Here is a 24,401-nt window from a genome sequence, read left to right on the forward strand (position 1 = left end):
TCATTTACCTTTTTCTGCTTTAAGTCATTTGCTTCCCAAACTGTTTAAGGGAGTCAGTGTGTCCAGTCTCAATTGTGAGTCATGTCAGTTGTCAAAGCATTGTAGAAAAAATTACCCTGTGAGCAATAAAAGATCCTCTTTTCTTTTTCATATTGTACACTCTGATGTGTGGGGGCCTTACCACTTATCCTCTATGGGGGGCTACAAATACTTTATCCTGTTTATTGATGACTTTTCTAGATTCACTTGGATATACTTAATGAAATCCCAAGACGAAGTCCCGAGACTTGTGAGGCAATTTCATGAGCTTGTTTTAACTCAATTTGGTACCAGAATTAAGGTTTTCAGATCTGACAATGCAAAAGAGTATTTTGAGAAGAGCTTATCTTTGTATCTCACTGACATGGGGGTTATTCACCAAAGCTCCTGTGTTAGAACCCCTGAACAAAATGGAGTTGCTGAGAGGAAAAATAGACATATTGTTGAAGTTGCAAGGAGCCTTTTATTTGCCTCACATGTTCCCACAAGATTTTGGGGTGATGCTGTACTTACTGCTACCTATCTCATAAACCGTATGCCATCCAGGGTTTTAGGGTTTAAATCCCCCTTCAGTATTCTTCATCCAGATAAGGATCTCTTCCCAATTCTTCTTCGTGTGTTTGGTTGTACCTGTTATGTTCACATTCCAAGTGTGCAGAGACACAAGTTTGAACCAAAAGCCCACAAATGCATTTTCCTTGGTTACTCCCCCACACAAAAGGGTTATTGTTGTTTTGATCCAAAGGCTGGCACCAGACATGTCTCTATGGATGTTACCTTTGATGAACTTTCTCCTTTTTATGGTTCCTCTCAGGAAGGACATTGTCAACAGGGGGAGAGTCTGTCACAAGTTTTTGCTCTTCCCCTTCCTGTCCCAGTTCAGTCTCTTGACAAATCTGTATCCTCACAAAATGAATCAAAGGAGGATCAGTCACTTCATTCCTCTTGTCCTAGTGCTCCTATTTCTTTACCTCCTCGTCCTACCCATAATCCCAAAGTGTATCAAAGGCAGAGATCCAGGAATGAGCAAGTGGTTTCCCTTACAACAGATGAGGCTCATACCCTCCCAATCACAGATGAGATAACAGGTATTGCTTCAGCTCCCTTGGAATCCCCCTTCCCAGATCTTGATGTCCCCATTGCAGTTAGGAAAGGAAAGCGGAAGTGCACTGCACACTGCATTTCCAAACACCTTTCTTATGACCTACTTTCCCCTTCATATTGTGCCTACCTCTCTTCAGTTGCTTCTAACCCCATTCCTAGGTCTGTATCAGAAGCTCTTGGGATTCCAGAATGGAGAGATGCCATGCAGGCTGAAATGGATGCTCTACATGAAAATGGTACTTGGGAGGTGGTGGATTTGCCTGAAGGGAAGGATCCAGTTGGATGCAAGTGGGTTTTTACCATTAAATACAGGGCAGATGGGACTATTGAGAGGTACAAGGCCAGACTTGTTGCAAAGGGCTACACACAGACATATGGGATTGACTATCTGGAGACTTTTGCCCCTGTTGCTAAGATGACATCTGTGAGGGTTCTTTTATCTCTGGCAGCTCACTTTGATTGGCCTCTCTATCAGTTAGATGTAAAGAATGCATTTCTGAATGGTGACTTACATGAGGAGGTCTACATGTGTCTTCCTCCAGGAATGTATGGGAAAGATATGCAAGGAAAGGTATGTAAACTGAAGAAATCTCTTTATGGCCTCAAACAATCTCCTAGAGCCTGGTTTGAGAGATTTAGAGCTGCACTTGTTAAATTCGGCTATGTTCAGACACAGTCAGATCATACTCTTTTTGTGAAGAAAAGTGGGTCTCTAGCAGTGTATCTCATTGTGTATGTTGATGACATTATAGTGACTGGTGATGATGCCTCAGGCATTCTGGGCCTTAAGTCTTTCCTCCATACAGAATTTGAGATTAAGGATCTGGGGGAGTTGAGATATTTCCTTGGCATAGAAGTTGTCAGATCCAGGGATGGGATTCTTATTTCCCTGAGGAAATATGTCCTTGATTTGTTGTCTGAAACTGGAAAATTGGGTGCAAGACCAGCTACAACTCCTATTGATATGAGTCACAAACTTTCAGCTTCGGATGGAACTTTGTTGGAAGACAAAGGGGTCTTTCAGAGACTTCTTGGGAAGCTTTTGTACCTGTGCATGACTAGGCCAGATATTGCGTATGCTGTCAGTTGCATTAGCCAGTTCATGCATGCTCCTAGAGATACCCATATGGCAGCAGCAGAACGGATTTTGTGCTATCTGAAAGGCTCTCCAGGAAAAGGAATTCTATTTGCCAAACATGGTCATCTGAAACTTGAAGCCTATATTGATGCTGATTGGGCTGGAAATATTGATGATAGAAGATCTACTTCAGGGTATTGCAGTCTGGTGGCTGGTAATGTTGTCTCTTGGAGGAGTAAGAAACAAACAGTTGTGGCTCGATCCTCCGCAGAAGCAGAATATAGAGCCATGGCACATGGAGTCTCGGAATTGTTGTGGCTAAGGTCCTTAATGGAAGAACTTGGGGTAGATCATGACAAACCCATGATGTTGTACTGTGATAATCAGGCTGCCATCAACATTGCTCACAACCCGGTACAACATGATAGAACCAAACATATTGAGGTTGATAGACACTTTATTCGTGAAAGAGTCTCCTCCGGTGAAGTGTGTCTTCCATTCATTACTTCTGAAGGACAACTGGCAGATTTTCTCACCAAGGGCATTTCCAAGGCAAGGCTTCAACATGACACTGGCAAGCTGGGCATGATTAACATCTATGCTCAGCTTGAGGGGGAGTGTAGAGAAGATGGGCCGAATGGCCCATAGACTGTCATTTCATGTTATGTTATGTTTCTCTCTCTGTTGTGGGCCTGGGCCTTATTCTGGGCCCATACTCTGTAATATTCTGTTTTTTTGTATTTTCCTGCTCACTCAAGGGCCTCTCTGTAATTTGTCAAAGATTAACTTATTAATAAGATGTTTAGAGTGTTAGAGAGGAGTAATGTTCGAACCTCTTACTCTCTAACACTCATTGCCGCCAGCTCTCTCTTCTCTTCCTCTCTTGTTTGTTCATTTTCTGGTTTGCATCTAATCTCAAACAGTTCCATACATCAAGTGGGCTGTTTTTCAACTGAAAGGTATCCCAAACCCTACACAATCCAACCCCCCACATGGGGAGAAAAATCAAATCAAAAACGGGCAACAAAAATTCAAAGCACCACCACTAAAAATTCCTTAGAACCCATCATCCCACTAACCCTAAGGGCTTTCTTTTTGTTTTTGATAATACAAAAAATTATTAAAAAAGAAAGGATTACAATGCAGGTGAAGAGGATTCACTAATAAACCTTAAACACTACGACAAGACTACAGTAGCAGAGAGAGAGAGAGAGAGACCGAAGGTTGAAAAGACCTGCCCTTCAAAGAGAATAGAATGATCTCCCAATTGACCAGGCTAGCATTTATAACAAATCTCTAAGTTTAAGAGAGTTTACATAAACTCCCCTTGTTTATGAATTAAATAGAACTTCCTAAAATACCCAATTAAAGTTATACAACAGAAAATAAAAATAAAAATAAACCCTCTGACACATGAATAAGAAAGAAACAAAAGAAGTAACTCTTTTAACAACACTTCTAAAATGTTTCATTTAAGGAAGAGCCTTTTGAACACTCCAGAATTAACCACCGAAAAATTACATAAGAAAATAATGTAGGAAATTATGTCTTTGGCATTTCTAGCTTTGTTTTCAATTATTCTGTTATTTCTACCTTCCCCCTAATGCCTCACAACGCTGCATGAGTCACCGTATTCCAGTACAATTTTCCTCTTTTTCCTAATCCTCTGCCTTGCCATTGCCACTGGAGGTCCTCCACCTTCTCCGGGAACACCCAAGTATATCCAATTAAGTATAGGAAATAACACCACACCTTCCTCGTGACAGGACAGTGGAGGAGAATGTGTTCAGTTGTGTCTCCATTACTGAGGCAAAGAGGACAGACACAGGGGCAGATACATAATCTGCCTTTCAGCTTTTTCTGAATCAAATCATAAGTGTTTATTCTCCTTGTGCAAGCCTCCCAAACAAAAAAAAAAAGAGACTCTAGGGGGGATATGTAAGCACCAAACCTTCTTGACCGGAAAAGGAGAACCCCTGATCTTCCAACACTAGAGCCTTGAAATAGAAGTTAGTGGAGAACTTGCCGGATGGATTAAGTTTCCAAATCCTTTGGTCAGGGGTAGCAGGAGAGATGTAGACCTCAGAAAGAGAGCGTAGCAAACTTGCTATTTCAGCGATCTGTACCACTCTTAAGGGCCTTTTGAGGTATAGGTTCCAATTAGTTCCCGAGGGTGAGGAGAGAAGGCTCAAGGCTACCGTGGCTTCATGAGATAGGGAAAGATTAAAAATTCTAGGATAAGTGTTAGCAAGGGTATCCTCACCCCACCACAGATCAGTCCAAAAATTGATTTTATTTCCTTTTCCCACCTGATATCTAACAAACTCAAGCTGGAGTATACATATATATACCATGGATCATATAAATACTATATATAAATATATTATAAAATAATGTTGTCTTAAATGTGATGGATACGTGGCAAGTTATTTAATTCTTAAAGTAATTGACTAGGGTTCAAACCCAGTAATTTTCTTTATAATACATATGTATTAACTATTAAAGCAATATGCACATTAAATATTCATAAATGAACACAAACAATGAAGTTGATTAATGGTAACAAGACAATATACATGGGAAAAAAGGTCGTGGGTTCAAATCTTACCATTTGCATTTTGAAAATTCCATACATTTGAGACCCAAGCGGTTTTAGGACACCGGGACCGATAACACCGGTTCACCAGTTTTTCGGTTAAACCAGACAATCAGCCGGATTTTGGCAGTTTTATACTTATTCCAGTTTCTAGGGTAAAACCGAACCGAATATAGGCCCAGGTTGCGATCAACCGATTTGACAATCTAGTCCCATCCAGTTTTCTAATCACTGTTTTTTTTCTTATAAGTAGAGTTTTTCAATATCAAACGTTTGACATTCTAAAATGGAATTACTGAACAAAATGTATGGAATTAAATAATCCAAAACGTTTCATAATGTTTCAGCAATTACAATAAAAGAACAAAATTTTGTACAGCTTTGGAACATTACTTTTTTATTGATGTAGGAATATTTACATTTTCTTCATATTGAAAACATTCTACCCTAATTTAAAATTAATCAGCTTGCCCATTTTTTTATCAATAACACAATTCATTAATTATCACAATAATTACAAAGAGGAAGACAAACTTTCTTATCTTCCAACTACATTATGAGCCCCAACAGAAGAAACAAGAGAGAAAGAGAGAACATAAGAAGAGAAAAATTAAATTACATCTGTGCCCAAAACATGACATCCCTGTCCACCCCTTGTTTAGCTAGCCCATCAGCAAAAGAATTAGCTGATCTTTTTACCCAACTGATTTTAACTTCCATTTCTCGAACCATCCATCTGAATTTCCTCTTCAAGTTACTATAACTCCATAAACCACTCTCTTCTTTGTTCAACCACCCAACCACCACCTCCGAGTCTCCTTCAATTATAAGTTTTCTGATATTCATCTCCCTGACTTTCTGGACACCCTCCATAACTGTGTAGATCTCAGCTTTGAGAGAGTAACCCACTCCAATTGGGCCAGAGAACATAAAAGAAACGACCCCATTCTCATCCCTGAAGACACCCCCAATCCCTGATTGTCCGGGGTTCACTATGCTACTTCCATCAAAGTTTAGTTTTATAAAGCCCATAGGTGGGGGAGTCCAAGACACACTCACCCCAGCTTTAGTCTGGGTACATATAGCAATCTCACCCCACTTCCTCAGCATATCATCCACTGTATATTCTGTGAAGAGCTCTAGGGACTTGATCCACTGAATAACCCTTATATGGATCAGGGCCCTCAACTCTTCAGCACCTCTCTCTACATTAGAGAAGATTCTGGAATTTATTTCTTCCCACAAAGACCAACATACTGTTACCCTCAGTCCTCTCCACATAGTCCTTCCCCTTTTCATACACCACCTGAAAAAAGGACCGAAAAGGCCTTGCAAACTCGAAGGAGGAATCCAGGTACACCCAAAAAGAGAGCAAGCCCACTCCCAAATAGACTCTACAAAAAGGCAAGACATGAGAAGATGAAAACCGGTCTCCCCATCAATTTTACAAAGAACACACCAATGAGGAGACAAACAAGTATTGGGTTTCCTCTTTTGGAGCAGATCACCAGTATTGATTCTTTCCAAAATGGCTTCCCAACAAAAACTACCAACGTCAAGAGGGATCAGCCTGCACCAAACCTCATTAACATGGAAAGGGGGGGTTACAGGGTTGGTGGGTTGGCTTAGTACTTTAAAGAAAGAGGCATAGGAGAAAGAACCAGTGAGAGTTGGGGTCCAGATTTTGGAGTCATCCTTAAAAGGGTCCAAGAAAACATTATCAAGAATAGAGAGGAGAAATGAGATACTGTCTAGGTCTGAGTCCTTCACAGCCCTTCTCAGACCCAAATTCCAACCAAACCCAAAAATGGAAGAGGGTGGGGTCAAAAAAGAGGAAACTGACTCATTTTTAAAATCAGAAAGAGCATACAAATAAGGAAACTGGTCCTTAAGAGGTGCATTCCCCACCCACGTTTGTTCCCAGAATTTTATAGAGTTGCCTGAGTTCAAATCATACTTGATAAGAGAGGAGAAAACTGGTAATAAGTCATGAATGGCATTCCAAGGCGAGGAACTTGTGGTCCTAGCCAGAATTCCAGCATCTCATCCGTTCAACTCCAGTCCATGTATGCTTACCACTATTTTGCCCCATAGTTTATCCTTCTCTAGTGGGAATCTCCACAACCATTTCCCTAAAAGTGCCAAATTCCTTTCCTTAATATTCCCAAGCCCTAACCCACCATTGCTTTTACTCCTAGTCACCACCTTCTAGCTTACCCTATGGTCCCTCTTCTCCTCTCCCGACTCCCAAAGGAAGTCTCTCATCATTTTTTCTAGTTTATTAGCAACCTTTACTGATATTTTGAACACTGAAAGGAAATAGATGGGTAAATTTGCTAGAGTAGCCTTAATAAGCTTGCCCATTATATCATTTATTTAAGTAATGCCCTCATACAACCTCGTGCTCATGATTGCATCTAAAAATATTGTTCAGTTAAACCACCACCTCAACATTTTTTGTCTTTTTTTCGAAAAACAAAGTAAAACGTTAGGTCATTCTAAACATATCATCTCTTCAGATATTCTTTTCTTTTTTAAAAGTATATAATAAAGAAAATTATTAAGGAAGAAAAAGGCAAAGATTACAAAGGAGGTGATAAGGCATCACCCGGAAAAAAAAAAAAAGGAAAGAAAAGACCCAAGTATCCAATCTCTTTCTCAACCCTACAGACCCTAAAACCTACAGAACAGAAAATAAAACCCAATCCTGTCAACTTCCTCCCCCAAAATACATTTGGATCATCATCTCAGAAACACCCTAGACTTACAACCTCAACATCATATCCTCGGATGGACCACACAACCTTTCCCCGAAAACAAAAATAAAACAAAACAAAAAAACTACAAAAAAGATTACAACCTATAAATCCATCATTTTTTCTACAACTATTAGTCAATTAAAGCCAAATGACTCCACTTTTACATATGATAAAGACATAAAAGGTCCAGAGACATACTTTCAGGCTTTGCAGAAGCAGCAGAATACAAGCTTTCCTGAATATCTGGTATCACAAGATTCTCATCAAGAGCATCGTTCATGAAATCCACAGAAGTATTTGATTCTGAATTGCCAGAATTCAATAATGAATCCACAAAATCAGCCCTTCGAACATCCTCAGTGTCCTCTATCTTGGCCAAGGATTCCCCTGTAAACTTGGAAATGTAACCTTAACCGTTAATTAAACCAGACTGTTAGCACTAAACTACTGTTAAAAATACGGGAACATAAAAAGAAAGGAAAAAATTTGCTAGTGATAATGCTTGCTCTCTCATGCTAAAATGTTAAATGTACAAAGAAGTTCACCTTCCAGTAACTTCTTAATGAATGAAGAGTATGGCTCCGTAATCAGTCGGTGAACAGGAAAGTCAGGAAACAGGCGGTAAAGAGCAAATGCCGCCACCCTATTCTGTGCATCCTGCAGTAATGAACAATATTCATTAAGAGCTATTTGGGTCCAACTGAGTAATGATAATTAAAAATGTAAACTGGATTGTCTTTTTGTGATCTGTCCTGGAAACAGGACAACAGAGAAAAAAATGTATAGATGTTCACCATGTTCAACATCAACATACAGGCAAAATGGCTGCGACATTATTAGCTGTACCCAGTATCATGCTGATAGAGATAAGGCAATTGTTCAATATGAGAATTTCTGAATTTTTAATGTACTTTTTGTATTTTGGTAGCAAAGGTGTTTTAGTTATTTGACCAAGTTGTATGCAGGTCCACCTAGAAGTTTTCTTTTTCCCGTTATACTCTAGGTACATTAAGAATCAATCATAAATGAGAAGTTAGCTACTTAAAGCAACTCTCTGAGCTGATTATTAGTTTAGAAGGAATATGGCCAACGTTGGAATGTGTATGTGACGTTTCAAGTGACAAAAATAGCTATAGATACTTTAAGTGAAATTGTACATATTATTGCAATAGTTAGTGGTTCCCATAAACCCTAAAGTACTTTAGGTGCCTTCCAGCCACTTTTTAATCAATGAAGAGTATGGCTCCATAACTAGTTGGTGAACAGGAAAGTCAGAAAATAGGAGATTGCCTGGGACTTGGGGCTAAGGAGAGGAGTTAGGGACGGGAGGAAGTCACTTCTCTGTTAGATCTGTTAGCAGCTTTTAAAACAGTCATTCTTGATACATCTTGTCCAGATAGTAGGATTTGGGCTCCCTCCTCAGGGCTATTTTCTTCTACCTCCTTCCATGTTTTGGTTCTCTTCTCTTTTGTCCCCTCTCTGATCAAGGAAGTGTGGTGTAAGGCTGTAAGCCTATCCCCCCTAAAATTCTAGCTTTTTGTTGGGAGGTAGCACTCAGTAAGATAAATACTACTGACATGCTTCAAAAAGGGAGACCTAACTGCTGTATCCCCCCCCCCATCTTCCATCTATGCAATGCTAATGATGAGATTAAGCCCACTTACTAATTTCCTGCCTTTTTGTGTCTCTTGTTTGGGAGTTTTTTGTTCCCTTTTTGGTTGCAAATGGAACCCTCCCTTGGATGTTGCTAACCCTTTTTTTCGAAGAACCAGAATAAAAGATTTCATTAAAATAAAAAGATTCATACAACCTGGGGTATGTTAAGATAACACCCAGCCACATCCTAGCATAGATGCCAATTACACTACAATAGATAAATCAAGAGACAAAGAACTAATCAAGATTACAAGTCTATAACTCAAGAAAATTCCAAAAATTCTCCCCCAACTCTGTTCTTCTAGTCTGAAGGAAATCTGGATGCACCAGAATCCAGTCAGACACCAAATTTACAATCAAAGCTGATAGAATTCAGGTATAGTGTTCTTATAATTCCAAATAATAAGAAGAAGACACTGTAGAAACAGTAGGGAGAAGAGAAGAAGAGAAAACTGTTCTGGTCGAACTAGAGAGAAAAAAAAATCAACTCTCTAGTCGGCCAGGCTTTATTTATACCTTTCTAAACAAATCAGAACTACTCTTATGCCCTCACTTAAGTGAGAGACACATCAGCTAACTTAAGATCTACTAGTAATTACACTTAACATATAACTTAATGTAAAATGCCTATACAAACCCTCTACAGCCAACTCTAACACTCCCCCTCAAGCTGGTGAGTATATGTCATGTAGTCCTAGCTAGTTACATATGAAGTCCACTCTTCCCCAACTCAACCCTTTGGTAAATAGATTTGCCCAATGATTTCCTATGTTCACATATGTTATACTTATCATTCCATTAAGCACCTTCTCACGTAAAAGTGACAATCAACTTCTATATGCTTTGTTATTTCATGAAACACTGGATTAGAGGAGATATGAACTATAGCTTGATTATCACAAAATAGCTTCATAGGAGTGTCAATCGAGTACCCCATTTCCTCTAGGAGATGCTTCAACCACACTAGTTCACATGTTGTGTGTGCCATGGCCCTATATTCAGCCTCTACACTGCTTCTTGCTACCACTATCTACTTCTTACTCTTTCATGTCACTAAGTTGCCACCAAGAAAAGTGCAATACCACCTTATAGTGGACCTTCTGTCAAATATGGAACTAGCCCAATCAGCATCCGTGTATCCCTCTATCTCAAGACTTCCTCCACACATATATATAACAAACCACGAGCTAGAGCTGCCTTCAAGTGCCGCACAATAATTAGAACTACCCCCCAATGTGGAATTCGAGGGTTCTGCATAAACTGACTCACTACACTAACTGCAAATGAGATATCAAGCCGAGTGGTGGTTAGGTAATTTAGCTTACTTACCAGCCTTCTATACCTTCCAAGATCTTCAAACTCCTCACCTACATCACTAATCAACTTGGCATTCGGTTCCATGGGTGTTTCAGCTAGTCTGGCACCTAACAACCCAGTCTCCTCTAGTAGATCAAGAACATATTTCCTTTGGCACAAATTAATACCATTCTAGGACCTCGCTACTTTTATCCCTAAGAAGTATCTTAATTTGCCAAGATCCTTTGTCTAGAAGTGATCATGCAAGTAAGTCTTCAACCTATCAATCCCTGGTCTATCACTACCAGTGATAACAATATCATCTACATATACCACCAATAAGATCTTCCCAGCACTGGACTCATAAATGAATACGGAATGGTCAACCTAACATTGTTTCATGCCAAATTTCTTCACCACTTCACTAAATCTGCCAAACCATGCACAGGGGGATTGTTTAAGCCCATAAATAACCTTTTTACGTCTACATACCTTATCACCCTCCCCCTGAGCAACAAACCCCGGTGGTTGCTCCATGTACACTTCCTCAAAGAGATAACCATGTAAAAAGGCGTTCTTGATGTCAAGCTGAAACAAGGGCCAATCATACATAGCAGCAAGGGGAGAAGGTGTTTGTGTAATCGATACCATACAACTGTGAATAACCTTTAGCAACTAACCGAGCTTTCAACTGCTCAACACTCTCATCATGCAAATATTTAACACTGTAGACCCACTTACAACCTACAACATGCTTACCAGGCAGAAGAGTGGTGAGGTCCCACATATGAGTACGAGTCAAGGCTGAGAGTTCTTCCTCCATTGCTTAATGCCACCCTTGGGAATAGAGACAGAGGATAACATAGAAACAAACTGGCGATGGAAAGCCGAAAGGTGAGATACATAAACATAATTGGAAATGGGGTGAATAGTGCAATTGTGTTTACCTTTCCGCAAAGCAATAGGAAGATCAAGGTCAAAAACAAGGGTGGGGCTGGCGTGGGAACAACTATCGGATCTGTCGACGATGACAAAGCTGGGGGAGGAGCTGGTACCTAATGATGCGTATACACTTGTCAGATGGGTGGTCGTTCAACAAGAAGTTGCACTAGAGGCAAAGACTTGGTCACAACTAGAACAAGAGGAATGGGGTCCTCAACAGGAACTAGAAGAGAAGAAACATCCAACCTGGAGAAAAAAGGAAAAGACTCAAAGAACATAACATCAAGACACACAAAATAACGTTGGGAACTAGGGTTATAACACTTACCCTTTTTGAGTCTTGGAATAGCCAAGGAACATACACTTAGTGGATCGAGCATATAACTTGTCCATTCCAGGCCCAAGATTATGAACAAAACACACACCCAAAAAAGGAGACAAAGTAGGAAACAAAACGGAGAATGGAGAATGACCTTCAAAGATAGACAAGGGCATGCAGTTAATAAGGAAGAAAGATGTAAGCACAGCATCATTCCAAAAGTGTTTGGGAACATTCATATGATGTAAGAGAGACCGAGCAGTTTTCAAAAGGTGGCGGTTCTTTCGCTCAGCTACCTCACTTTGTTGAGGGGTGTAGATACACGAGGTTTGATGGATAATGCCATGTTGTTCCAAATATTCTTGAAATGGTGTGTAAAAATACTCATGGCCATTATCAGAACAAAGAATTTTAATGTGTACACCAAATTGATTGCAAATCTAAGCATAACATTTTTGGAAGATAGAAAACAATTCACTCATTTTTTTCATAAGGTAAAGTCATGTCATCCTCGAATAATCATCAACAAAAATTACAACGTACTTGTAACCATTATAATACACTACTCTGTTTGGACCCCAAATGTCCAAATGGACTAAAGAAAAAGGACTCAACATACGACGGAACAAGTAACTGAAGAGCTTTAAGAGCCAGATGACCAAGTCTATAGTGCCACTAAAGAGGAGAAAGAGATGTCTAAAGGGTTGTTATTGAACCACCTCCGTCAAGATAATAGTCCACCAACTTCATGCCCTCCACCAATCTTCATCCCCGTCTTGAGATCCTGAAACACACAAGAAGGGTAAAAAGTGATAAAACAATTAAGAGACTTAGTCAATCTACTAACAAATATTAGTTTAAAGGGAAACTTGGGAACATATAAAACTGAGGATAGGGATAATGAGTCTATGTCAACATTACCAACACCACATATGGAAGATGTAGGACCATTGGTAAGAGTAATAGATTGTGATGTGGAGGACGGAGGAAGGGATGAAAACACACCTGGAGTCCTAGTCATTTGATTGGAAGTTCCAGAATCTATAATCCAATGGGAAAGTTTGGATGCCAGACTAGCCATATCTGAATGTGCAAGGGTAGTCGTGTTCTGCTAAGATGTACCCTGAATGAACCGCTCATACTCATCCCGTGGAACACTCATCATCTCCTTTCTGGAGGCATTTGTAGATGTAGAAGGTATCTGATCAGTTTGTTGAGATTCTTGTCTTGAACCACCACTAGTTACAGCTACATGATTTGCCCAAGTCAAAGGTGGGCCATGTAGATCATAATAGAAATTGATAGTATGTCCCTCCAAACCACAATGTGTACACCTCCTCTCAGCATTACTATGTCCTCTACCACGGGCCCCCCTGAGTCTCAACCTCCAACACGACCGTACATGGGTCCACCACAACTACCACAACCAAGCTGACATTCTCGAGCTCCTCCTCTAACCCCACGGCCTCCCCCTCTCGCTACTACAAATGCAGACCTATCTGATATAGTGGAGTTCTCCGTGGGTCCAACTGAGATCCTCCGGAGACAAGCAAACACTTCCTCAACAGAGGGAAAAGCAGACCAACCTAGTATCTATGCTCTTACCGGTTCACATTCAGACTTCAACCCTACTAAAAATCTGGTCACATCCAACTTCTCTCTCTATTGTTGCTGAATTTTGACATCAAGTGTAAGAGGATGGTACACGTTCAACTCATTTCGCAGATTTCTCATACTAGCATAACAGTCCTCAAGACTCTAATTCCCCTATTACAAATTGAAATAATCTTGGTACAGTTGGTAAACCCTAGTAGTGTTGTCTTGTCCAGAATAAAGCTTCATTGCATGATTCCAGACCTCCTTGGCTGTATCTAAAAACATGATGTTCACAGTGATTTTGGGTTCCATACTATTCCATAGCCATGTCATAATTTGCACATCCTCTTGCTCCCACTCATCATATCTTTGAGAATCAGTTGAGGGGTTATCTTCCCTCACATGCTTCACTTTCTTCTTAGGTTTCAGAAAAACTTCAACAAATTTAGCCCAAGGCACATAATTCTCACCATTCAATTTGATAGATGTCATTTGCACATTCAGATAATCAGACAGAACCATCACACTAGACTTGCATCCACTGCTGTCTCCCATGACAGCAAAAGGAAAAAGGAAAGAAATTCTATCACTAGCTTGCCACCACTTCACTAATTAGTCACCACACTACATAGCAACACCTGATTATTACTAGGGTACCTACTATCATAGGTTTCAGCAACAACACTTGCCGTTGTTCACCACTTTCAGCAATATAAACCATCACAATACACCTCACGAACAGGGAATTTGGTTCTACAACACATCACAATTTGTTCCTCACTACTACACTCATGTAATATACCTATCTGAACTCCCACCAACCAAACTTGCACTGTCACTCAACCTCACACCTGAAACCAGCCCTCTTCAAACTGCCAAGTAGAGGGTTTTCTACCAACCACACAAACCAAAAACAACTCTACCCATTGGAGGCACGAAAACCTCCAGAACAAGAAAACGATCAGTCCTTTTTAGCCCCTCTGTGAAACTCCAATCTACCACTGAGAAATCTGCAAAAGCCTAGGAGAGTATGCGCAGAATAGAGGGAGAAAAAAAAAGGTTGATCTGAACTAGTTATCGTTGCTCTGATACCATGATAGAATTCAGGTAATAGTGTTCTTAATTCTTATAATTCCAAATAATAAGAAGAACCTGTAGAAACAGTAGGGAGAAGAGAAGAGAGGAGAGAAGAAGAGAAAACTGTTCTGGTCGAACTAGAGAGAAAAAAATCAACTCTCCAGTCGGCCAGGCTTTATTTATACCTTTCTAAACAAATCAGAATTACTCTTATGCCCTCACTTAAGTGAGAGACAAATCAGCAAACTTAAGATCTACTTGTAATTACATTTAACATATAACTTAATGTAAAATGCCTATACTACCCCTATACAGATGACTCTAACAAAAACTAAAAGACCTCCAATGTTCTTCTGTTTGTTCTCAAATAATATTATATTTCTCTCATTCCATAAGACCCAGCAGACTGCAAAAGGGATGCAGCTCCACATGATCTTTGTTTTCTTGCTCCCATTAATTCTTGGCCAAGAGGAGAATAACTCTGATGTAGTCGAAAGCTGAAATAAGTTCATTCCAAATAGAAAGTAGAAAAAACTCCATATGATATGAGCCATCCTGCACATGCAGAACATGTGGAAAACTGCTTCCTCATCCAAACAACAAAGATAACAGAAACTTGCTATGCAGAAACCTCTATTCTTCAGGTGATCTGAAGTTAAGATGCTGTCCAATGACACTAACCATGCAAAATCTTCCACTCTAGGGGGGATAGGATTCCCCCACACTCCTTCCACCTGATCAGCAACCATCTGCTCCCTTATCAGTGCCATGTAAAAGGATTTCACAGTAAAAATTTCATTTTTGCATTCTTTCCACCAGTCCGCCTCTATCAGAAGTAGAAATATCAATTTGTTGCAGATTTCTAACAGAAGTAGACATTCTTCAATTTCTTGATCTCTCAATGTTGCTAACCTATTCAGCTCAAGCCTTATACTGTTCCGCTTTCCTAGAGTTCCCCTAAAGTAACACAAAACCCTTCCTGCAGCAGCCCTAGGGGCATGCATAAACTGACTAATCACACAAACAGCATATGAAATATATAGCCGTGTCTTACAAAGGTATAGTAACCCCCAAAAAAGTCTCTAGAATGGTCCCTTGTCTACTAAGAGCTCAACATCATTGGCTGAAAGCTTATGGTTTGCATCAATAGGTGTGGAGGTAGGTTTGGCACCGAGTTTATTAGTCTCAATGAGAAGATCTAACGCATACTTCCACTGGGAAATAAAGATGCCATCTTTAGACCAAGCAACTTCAATTCCTAATAAATATTTCAACTCCCCTAAACCCTTAATCACAAAATCAGAATTAAGGAAGTTTGAAGATCTAACAAGCAAGTGCAATACCTGTTTTAGCCAAGGTTTAAAATGCCGACGTCGATGGAAAAGTCGCTTACCAAAATATAGCACATATGTCAGAAATGTTGAAAATGTCAAGGGGAAATATTGTAAATATTAGAGACATTGTGGAAATATGCAAAGATATTTTGTAAAATAATAAAAGAAGCATTAATACATATATCTAGACTATTATCTTATTCCCAACCATTATATAAAACTAAGAAACTAAGATCAATAACAAATTAGTAAATGACAAGTTACTGATTTATTACGCATTTTGATGTTTTTACAAGGTTATCTGATATTTTCTTTTCTTATTTTTAATTCTGATTTATTATAAATTCTAATATATTTATTTCACACTAGTAAATAGAAATACATTTATTCTGACTTTTTTAATATTAAAGTTATAATACATTATGTTTTATTATAAATTTAATAAACTGATTCTCCTTTTTGAAGTACCAAGATTATGATCAATTCTGATTTCTTATAAACCTTAAAGAATATATTATGATTTTTAATACTAAATATATAATAAATTATGATTTGGTATTGTTGAGCAAGAGCAAGAGCAAGTGAAGAGAAGAGAGGAGAGAAGAGAGGGAGAGAGGAGAGGAGAGCCGAGAGGACTGAAAGCCCCTTCTGGACTTAGGGTGCGAAAGAATGATCTATTATTATTTATACTAGTACAACCGAACAATGTAAACAAAGGAGAAATTACAACAATACCCTTATGGTACTAAACCTGAATACATAAACAACTGACAACACTCCCCCTCAAGTTGGAGCATAGATATCAATCATGCCCAACTTGTCACAAAGATCATGATGTCTGGAAAGGTTTAAACCCTTTGTAAAGATGTCTGCAAGCTAACTCTCAGAAGTGACATAGGGGGTACACACTTCGCCTGTGATAACTTTCTCTCTGATAAAATGCTTGTCAACTTCGATGTGTTTTGTTCTATCATGTAGCACCGGATTGGCAGCAATGCTTATAGCTGCTTTGTTATCACAAAATAGAGTTATAGGTTTGGTCACTGGGAAACCCCACTCCCCCAACAAATTCTTTATCCACATGCCTTCAACAACCCCGTGGGCCATAGCACGATATTCAGCTTCAGCACTGGATCTAGCTACCACATTTTGCTTTTTACTCCTCCATGTAACAAGGTTCCCTCCTATAAAGGTGCAGTAGCCACTAGTAGACTTTCTGTCACTTTGAGATCCAGTCCAATCTGCATCTGTATAAACTTCAACTTTCAAATTTTCGTGCTTTTGAAACAACAAACCAGTACCCGGATACTTCTTCAAATATCAGAGGATTCTCTCTGCTGCTTCAAGATGAGAAGACCTAGGAGCATGCATGAATTGACTGAGGACACCAACAGCATATGCAATGTCTGGGCGAGTCATAGAAAGGTATAACAATCTCCCTACAAGCCTCTGAAACTGTTTCACATCCTTGAGTGATTCACCACAGTTGTCACCTAATTTATGGTTGGGGTCGATGGGAGAGTCAACTGGCTTCACCCCCATCTTTCCAATGTCCTGAAGTAAATCTAGGACGTATTTCCTTTGAGAAATGAAGATACCCTTCTTTGATCGGGCAACTTCAATTCCAATGAAGTATCTGGCAGGTCCTAGATCCTTCACTTCAAACTGAGTTGCAAGGAAAATTTTCAATTTCTGAATTTCATCCTCCCAATCACCAGTAACAATTATGTCATCCACATAAACAATTAGAGCAGCAATTTTAGCTTCTCCTTTTTTCATGAACAGTGTGTGATCTGATTGACATTGCATGTATCCTTTTTGTTGAACTGCCACATGGAATCTACTGAACCAAGCTCTTGGTGATTGTTTCAGCCCGTATAAGGACTTCTTCAACTTGCACACTTTCTTTTCATTGCCTTGGGCTAGAAACCCAGGAGGTTGAATCATGTACACTTCCTCTTCAAGGTCACCATTCAAGAATGCATTCTTGACGTCCAGCTAGTGTAAATCCCAATCCAGATTGGCTACAAGAGAGAAAAGGACTCTAATGGAATTCATCTTGGCAACGGGGGCAAAAGTTTCTGCATAATCAACTCCATACACTTGAGTAAATCCCTTTGCCACTAAGCGAGCTTTATACCTTTCCACTGTTCCATCAGCCTTATGCTTGACTGTGAACACCCATTTACATCCAACTGGAACCTTTCCCTTCGGAAGATCAACAAGTTCCCATGTGCCATTTTTGTGAAGGGCATTAACTTCTTCCCTCATGGCATTTGTCCATTCAGGAACTGAAAGAGCTTCTGCCACATTCTTAGGGATAGGGACACTGTCAATAGAGGTAAGGAAGGCACGGAACGAAGGTGAAATGTTCTCATAGGAGACAAAGTTGGAAATGGGATGTTTTGTGGTGCACAATCTAACACCCTTCCTGTGAGCAATAGGACGGCCAAGATCATTAGCCGTAGAGGAATCATTTTCAATAGATTCAAGGACATCATTGGGAGCTAAAATACCTGAGTGAGTATGATCCTCCCTCGAGGAGTCTAGTGGCACTGGAGGTACAGCTTCCGAATTCTCTACAGCTCTTGGATTTGGCTGGCCTTTGCGACGACGAGAAAAAACACGAAAAGGTGGAGGGTCAGGGAGAGAGGGAAGCTGAACTAGTTTCTCCTCATGTCTACACTCCCCCTGAGGAGAAACAGGATAGAAATGCTCATCTTCAAAGAAAGAAACATCCATGAAGACATAGAATTAACGAGAAACAGGATCAAAAACACGGTAGCCCTTTTGAGTGAAGGAGTAACCAAGAAATATGCAAGGTATAGCACGAGAGTCCAATTTCCCACGGGTGGGAGACAGATTTTGGACAAAACACCGACAACCAAAGACACGAGGAGGAATAGAAAAAATGGGAGCCTTAGGAAAGAGAAGTTGATGTGGGGCTTTGTACTCTAACCGACGAGTGGGCATACGGTTTATAAGGTAAGTGGAACAAAGAACAGCTTCAAGCCAAAAACGTTTGGGAACATTCATATGAAGTAGTAAACCTCGAGCCACTTCAAGGAGATGTCGGTTCTTTCGTTCGGCCACACCATTTTGTTGTGGTGTGCGGGCACAAGAGCTACGGTGAAAGGAACCATGCGAAGCAAAAAATTCCGTGAGGTCAATATGAAAAAATTCTTTTGCATTATCTGATTGGAAAATTTGGATTTCAGTTTGAAATTGAGTGAAAACCATCCGCTGGAAATCTTGAATGATTTTTGGTACTTCTTCCCTGGTTCGCAACGAATATACCCACGTAAATCTAGAATAATCATCAATGAGGGTAATGAAATACTTGTAGCCACTCTCAGATGGTAAAGTAACAGGGCCCCACACATCAGAATGAACAATGTGAAATGGAGATTCAGATTTACTATGTCTTTGAAGAAAATGAGTTCTACAATGTTTACTCAACTAACACGTTTGACAGGAAAAGTCAGAGACAAACATTGACTTAAACAGTTCTGGGAATACAACTTTCAAAGACTCAAAAGACAAATGACCAAGACGACAATGCCATAAATAGACTTTTTTCTTACAGGACTGACTCATAGACTCTGTAACATGAAGACCAGCCTTATTCTCCAGCATGTAAAGTCCATCAGCCATACGACCCCTACCAATCGTCCTCCCCGAGGCCAGATCTTGAATCACACAATGAGAAGGGAAAAAAGTCACTGAGCAATTCAAGGAATTAGTAACACTACTAACAGAGAACAAATTAATGGGAAAGTTTGGAACATGAAGAACATCAGAGAGGGTAAGGCCAAGAGGAAGAGAGAGAGTTCCTTGACCAGCTATGGAAGAGTATGATCCATCAGCTAGTCTCACCTTGTCTCTTCCAGAAAGAGGGTGATAGGTTTGAAAGTAAGAGGACGTACCAGTCATATGTTTTGATGCTCCAGAATCAATGATCCATGGAGAGTCATGGGTGTGAGAAGCAACATGGAAAGCAATGGCAGGGTTACCTGACGTAGATGCAAATGAGGTTGAGGGAGGAGTATCCATCTGACGAATTGCTCTACCATAGAGCTCTAAATGGTCACGGAAGGAATTCATAATGTCCTCCCTCGGGTCAGGTCCAGTGAGATGTGCCTGAGTTAGAGTAGAAATGGGGGGTTGATGCTCCTGAGTAGCCATGTTGGCCATGTGATGTTTCTTTGTATTTTGCTGCTCGTACTTCTTATTCACCTCTGAACCTTGCTTCTTAGTCAGATCTTGAGCCCATTTTGGTTTCCCATGAAGATCCCAACAGGTATCTTTGGTGTGTCGGGGTTTCTGGCAATGAGTGCACCACAATTTTTCCTTATCTTCTGTTTTTTTCTAGAGATCTCCTTTCCGAGAAGAAGATCCCCCACCAGTAGATACACTCCCTTTTGCAACTAACACAACAGCATCCCCACCAGGGTTGTTCATCAAATTTCTCCTGCTTTCTTCAGATTGTACAAGAGCATAGATTTCCTGAGCAGAAGGGAGATCCTTAGAGCTGAGAATCTGAACTCTGATAGATTCATACATAGGTCTCAGACCATGTAAGAATGCAAACACCCTTTGCTGGGAGACAATCTGTTTGTACTTCTTAGCATCCTCATCACACTTCCAATCCACACTCTGTTAGTGATCCAACTCCTTTCAGGCAGATGTTAAGTCAGAGTAATAGACCAATAAACACCTCTCCCCCTGTCTACAAGTAGAAGATGCTGCCTGCAATTGATAAATTTTGGCATAGTGTCTCAATTCTGAATATGTAGACTTTGCTTGTTCCCAGATTTCATTCGCAGTTTTAGCCCACATGAAATTCTTCCTGATTTGAGGTTGCATGGAAACCAAGAGCCAGGACATAACAATACTGTTCTCCTGATTCCATCTATCATATTCAGCACTCCCGGAGGATGGTTCTTTTATCCTCCCATTAATATAGCCTATCTTCCCCCTTGCAGTGATGTATAACTTGATCCCTCTTGACCACTCTAGGTAATTTAAACCATCAAGAGGGACAACAGCCATAGGAAAGGATAGGTCACCCCCACCCATTCCATTCAGCACTGAGGAAACTCCAGATGAGGCTGAATCTTCACTACTCATGATTTCTGGTTTAAAAAAAAAATCAACCAAAGGAGTACTTCCGTACAAGGCTATTATAGAAAAGGTCCTTCTGACCTACGGTTTCACTGGGAGTAAAGACTGAACACTGCTGTTGCAGTACTGGAACAGGTCTGTATAACCTACAGTCTTGTAGGAATCCAAGAAAAGAACACTGCAGTTGTAGTACATAATCAGGTTTGTATGACCCACAGTTGTACAGAGGTCATATGACCCTCCAACAGAATAGAAAAAACAGGTGAAGTTCACCACACCCCTAATTGGCAGGTCTGGTAGCCGAACAGTCAATGACTAAGATCAATACAATATCTGCTTTAGGACATCAACAGTCCATCAAAAAATAGGTGAAGTTCACCACACCTCTAATCGGCAGGTCTGGTAGCCGAACAGTCAATGATTGAGATCAATACAATATCTGCTTTAGGACATCAACAGTCCATCGAAGGGGTAAAGAAATACAAAAAAAATGTTGAATACAACTGCTTTGTTAAAGAAATACAGTCCCTCAATAGTCCATCAATCGGCTGAACAGTCAATCCGTAAGGTAGCCGAACAGTAAATGAACAGTACCTCTTTTAACTTCAGATGATAGCCTCTCTGTAAACCAGAACTCCCTCTATGAACCTCAGATGATAGCCTCTCTACAGTCGAATAGACAATGAATACCACTTCTGGGCTGGAAGATGAAAAGTTTCTATAACCTCTGGGTCGAACTGAATACAACTGATTAGCAGTTCGATGGATACAGCCCTGGGAGATGAAAAAACTATCTGCTCGACCTTGAACAACAAGTTTGCTTGACACCACCCTTCAGGCCTGGACGACTTGCTCTGATACCATGTTGAGCAAGAGCAATTGAAGAGAAGAGAGGAGAGAAGAGAGGGAGAGAGGAGAGGAGAGCCAAGAGGACTGAAAGCCCCTTCTGGACTTAGGGGGCGAAAGAATGATCTATTATTATTTATACTAGTACAGTCGAACAATGTAAACAAAGGAGAAATTACAACAGTACCCTTATGGTACTAAACCTGAATACATAAACAACTGACAACAAGTATAAAATTTATTAAATTTATTCTGATTTTTTATATTAAATGTAGAATATGATTTATTATAAAATTTAATAAACATTTTCTGATTTTAGTAAATATTGTAAAAAACACTAACTAGTAAATATTTTATGTTTTATATTATAAAGTGATTAATTTATTCTTTTGTTTTTATATTTTGTTAATTCTTTTTTTTTAATATTTTATTTGAAATATTAAATAGAAATTAGTAATGGAATAATCTATATTAATATACTATTATGTTTTTAATGTACATTAGTCGACATATTGTCGGCATAATAGGAAAAACTGTATTTTTTTTGGTTATTTGGACCAATTTGGTCGACATTTCCGAAATATAGGAAATGTCAACCGACATAATGTAATTTTTATATTACCATCCATTTTCATGTCGGTGAGCCTCGACATCGACATTCGGGTGACATTACCGACATTTGGCGACATTTGAAACCATGGTTTTAGCAAATGTAGTGGAGGGATTACTAGACCCAATAAAAGTGGATGTCCCACTCTTTTCCAAATGCATCAAGAGACTCCTAAGTTTATCCATTACATCAGATAAGTTAGGAGGAGAGGGAGGAATTCCAGAGGGCTGAACATCACCACCAACAGTAGCCAAATGGGCATTACTCTTTTTCCCAGACAAACTTTTTAGGCTTCAAGTGTGGATTTAATTTCCAACATCTATCCTTTGTATGTTTGGGTCTTTTACAATATTCACAACCTAGTTCAGCCCTTTCGTTGGCAATATGCTTACTTGTACTCTGCTTAGGTTTAGAACCCAAAAATGCTGAGTGATCAGTTACAAGAGGTTAAAATACCAGTTTTAGCAAAGGTAGTGGAGGGATTACTAGACCCAATAAAAGTGGATGTCCCACTCTTTTCCAAATGCATCAAGAGACTCCTAAGTTTATCCATCATCAGATAAGTAAGGAGGAGAGGGAAGAATTCCAGAGGACTAAACATCACCACCAATAGTAGCCAAATGGGCATTTTTCTTTTTCACAGACAAACTTTTTAGGCTTCAAGTGTGGATTCAATTTCCAACATCTATCCTTTGTATGTTTGGTCTTTTACGATATTCACAACCTGGTTCAGCCCTTTTGTTGGCAATATGCTTACTTGTACTCTGCTTAGGTTTAGAACCCAAAAATGCTGAGTGATCAGTTACAAGAGGTTGCAACATAGCAGCCCTCCTACTCTCCTCTCCAATTTGAAAACCCAAATTTGCATTGCATGGGTTTACTTTCTAGTTATACACCGAAATATTTTTTATCAGTTTGAAATTTTTCATTGTGTGCAGCTTAAAGCACAAGAATGAGTGAGCACTATATAGTAAGCAGAGATCAATATTAAGTTCCAAAACACCAATACAAGGGTCTCTCTTCTCTACCCCATATGTGAGTCTGCTTTGATTAATAACAATATTCAATTTAAATCTTGAAAATTAGAGTGCAATGGCTCAAGTTTCTACCTCGGCAGATTCAAAGGCTTTTTCTTGATCAGGGAGCTGAAGGGTAAGAAGTCCTCCAGCTTTTCTACTCTTACCCCTACCACTAGCTGTACGCAGAACATTGACAGAATAAGAAAACCTGTTTCCTTTTGAAAGCACTTTATTGAACTTTGGTGCTTCCCATCCTAACCTTTGGCAGATTTGGTGAAGCACAGCCTTGGGAATCTTTTGTGGTTCACCCTGTCATTTTAAATAGCATTTTAGCATAAACGAGTAGCCAGCATGAGAAATCAAAACACAAAAGAAGGAAAGAAACATGAAGACAAAATCTGACATAAGGAATCAATAGCAGAATAATGAACAAGGGTTATGCTACACAATATATTACAAGCAGAAACTAAGAAAAAGGTGACTTCATGAAGTAGCCTACCTTAGCTGTAGGCATGGTAAGGTGCAATTGCCACCATAATTTACCAACAATAACAAGTTCAAAAATTGAAAACTGACAGCACAAAGTATTACCTTTTTCCATATTCCTGCAAACTTTTCTGAAACCTGTGCACTAGACAGCCCTGCCATATTTTCTTTCTTTTGCAGTTTTAATACTTCAGGAGGTAAGGTTCCAGAGGAATCTTCAGAGAAGAAATTATCAAGTTCTACATCTCCTGGCTCCTCACCTTCCATGTTGGCCTTCTTCTGAACAGGGACACATAGATTCCCATCAACTGTTTGTTCATTCTCATGCAAAACTGACTCACTTAATGCTACTGTATCAGTGCCTCTGCAAGCCATGGGACTGGATAATATGCTATCAGAAGCATGCTCATCACCATATTCTGCTAAGATATCTTCTGAAAGTCCTGCTTGGTAGATTTGCACAGAATATCAAATATGATATGGAACTAAAGTGTAGCATAAATGATTAACTGAAAAACTA

At 39.6% G+C, this 24,401-nt stretch overlaps 1 protein-coding gene across 5 annotated transcripts in view; it reads right to left on the reverse strand.

Annotated features, from left to right (window-relative positions):
• The window catches only part of LOC148852445 (RNA helicase family protein), a 162,873-nt gene that overhangs the window by 134,620 nt on the left and 3,852 nt on the right, over positions 1–24,401 (reverse strand). For 3 of the 5 annotated variants that reach the window (XR_016099758.1, XR_016099757.1, XM_088947301.1), the window contains exons 6-10: positions 23,987–24,324; positions 23,486–23,704; positions 15,806–15,850; positions 8,122–8,233; positions 7,775–7,963 (exon numbers count right to left, since the gene is read on the reverse strand). Coding sequence is in view for 2 of the 5 variants with exons in the window: in XM_088947301.1 (XP_088803427.1) it covers positions 7,775–7,963; positions 8,122–8,233; positions 15,806–15,850; positions 23,486–23,704; positions 23,987–24,324 (903 nt within the window). In the remaining 3 variants the exon portion in view is untranslated. The remainder of the gene's footprint in view (positions 1–7,774; positions 7,964–8,121; positions 8,234–15,805; positions 15,851–23,485; positions 23,705–23,986; positions 24,325–24,401) is intronic. The other 2 variants (XR_016099759.1, XM_088947303.1) reach the window with 1 other exon arrangement.

The sequence above is a fragment of the Nelumbo lutea genome, chromosome 5 (genome assembly GCF_056320005.1).
Source record: "Nelumbo lutea isolate HS-2025 chromosome 5, American lotus-T2T, whole genome shotgun sequence".
NCBI classification, from domain to species: domain Eukaryota; kingdom Viridiplantae; phylum Streptophyta; class Magnoliopsida; order Proteales; family Nelumbonaceae; genus Nelumbo; species Nelumbo lutea.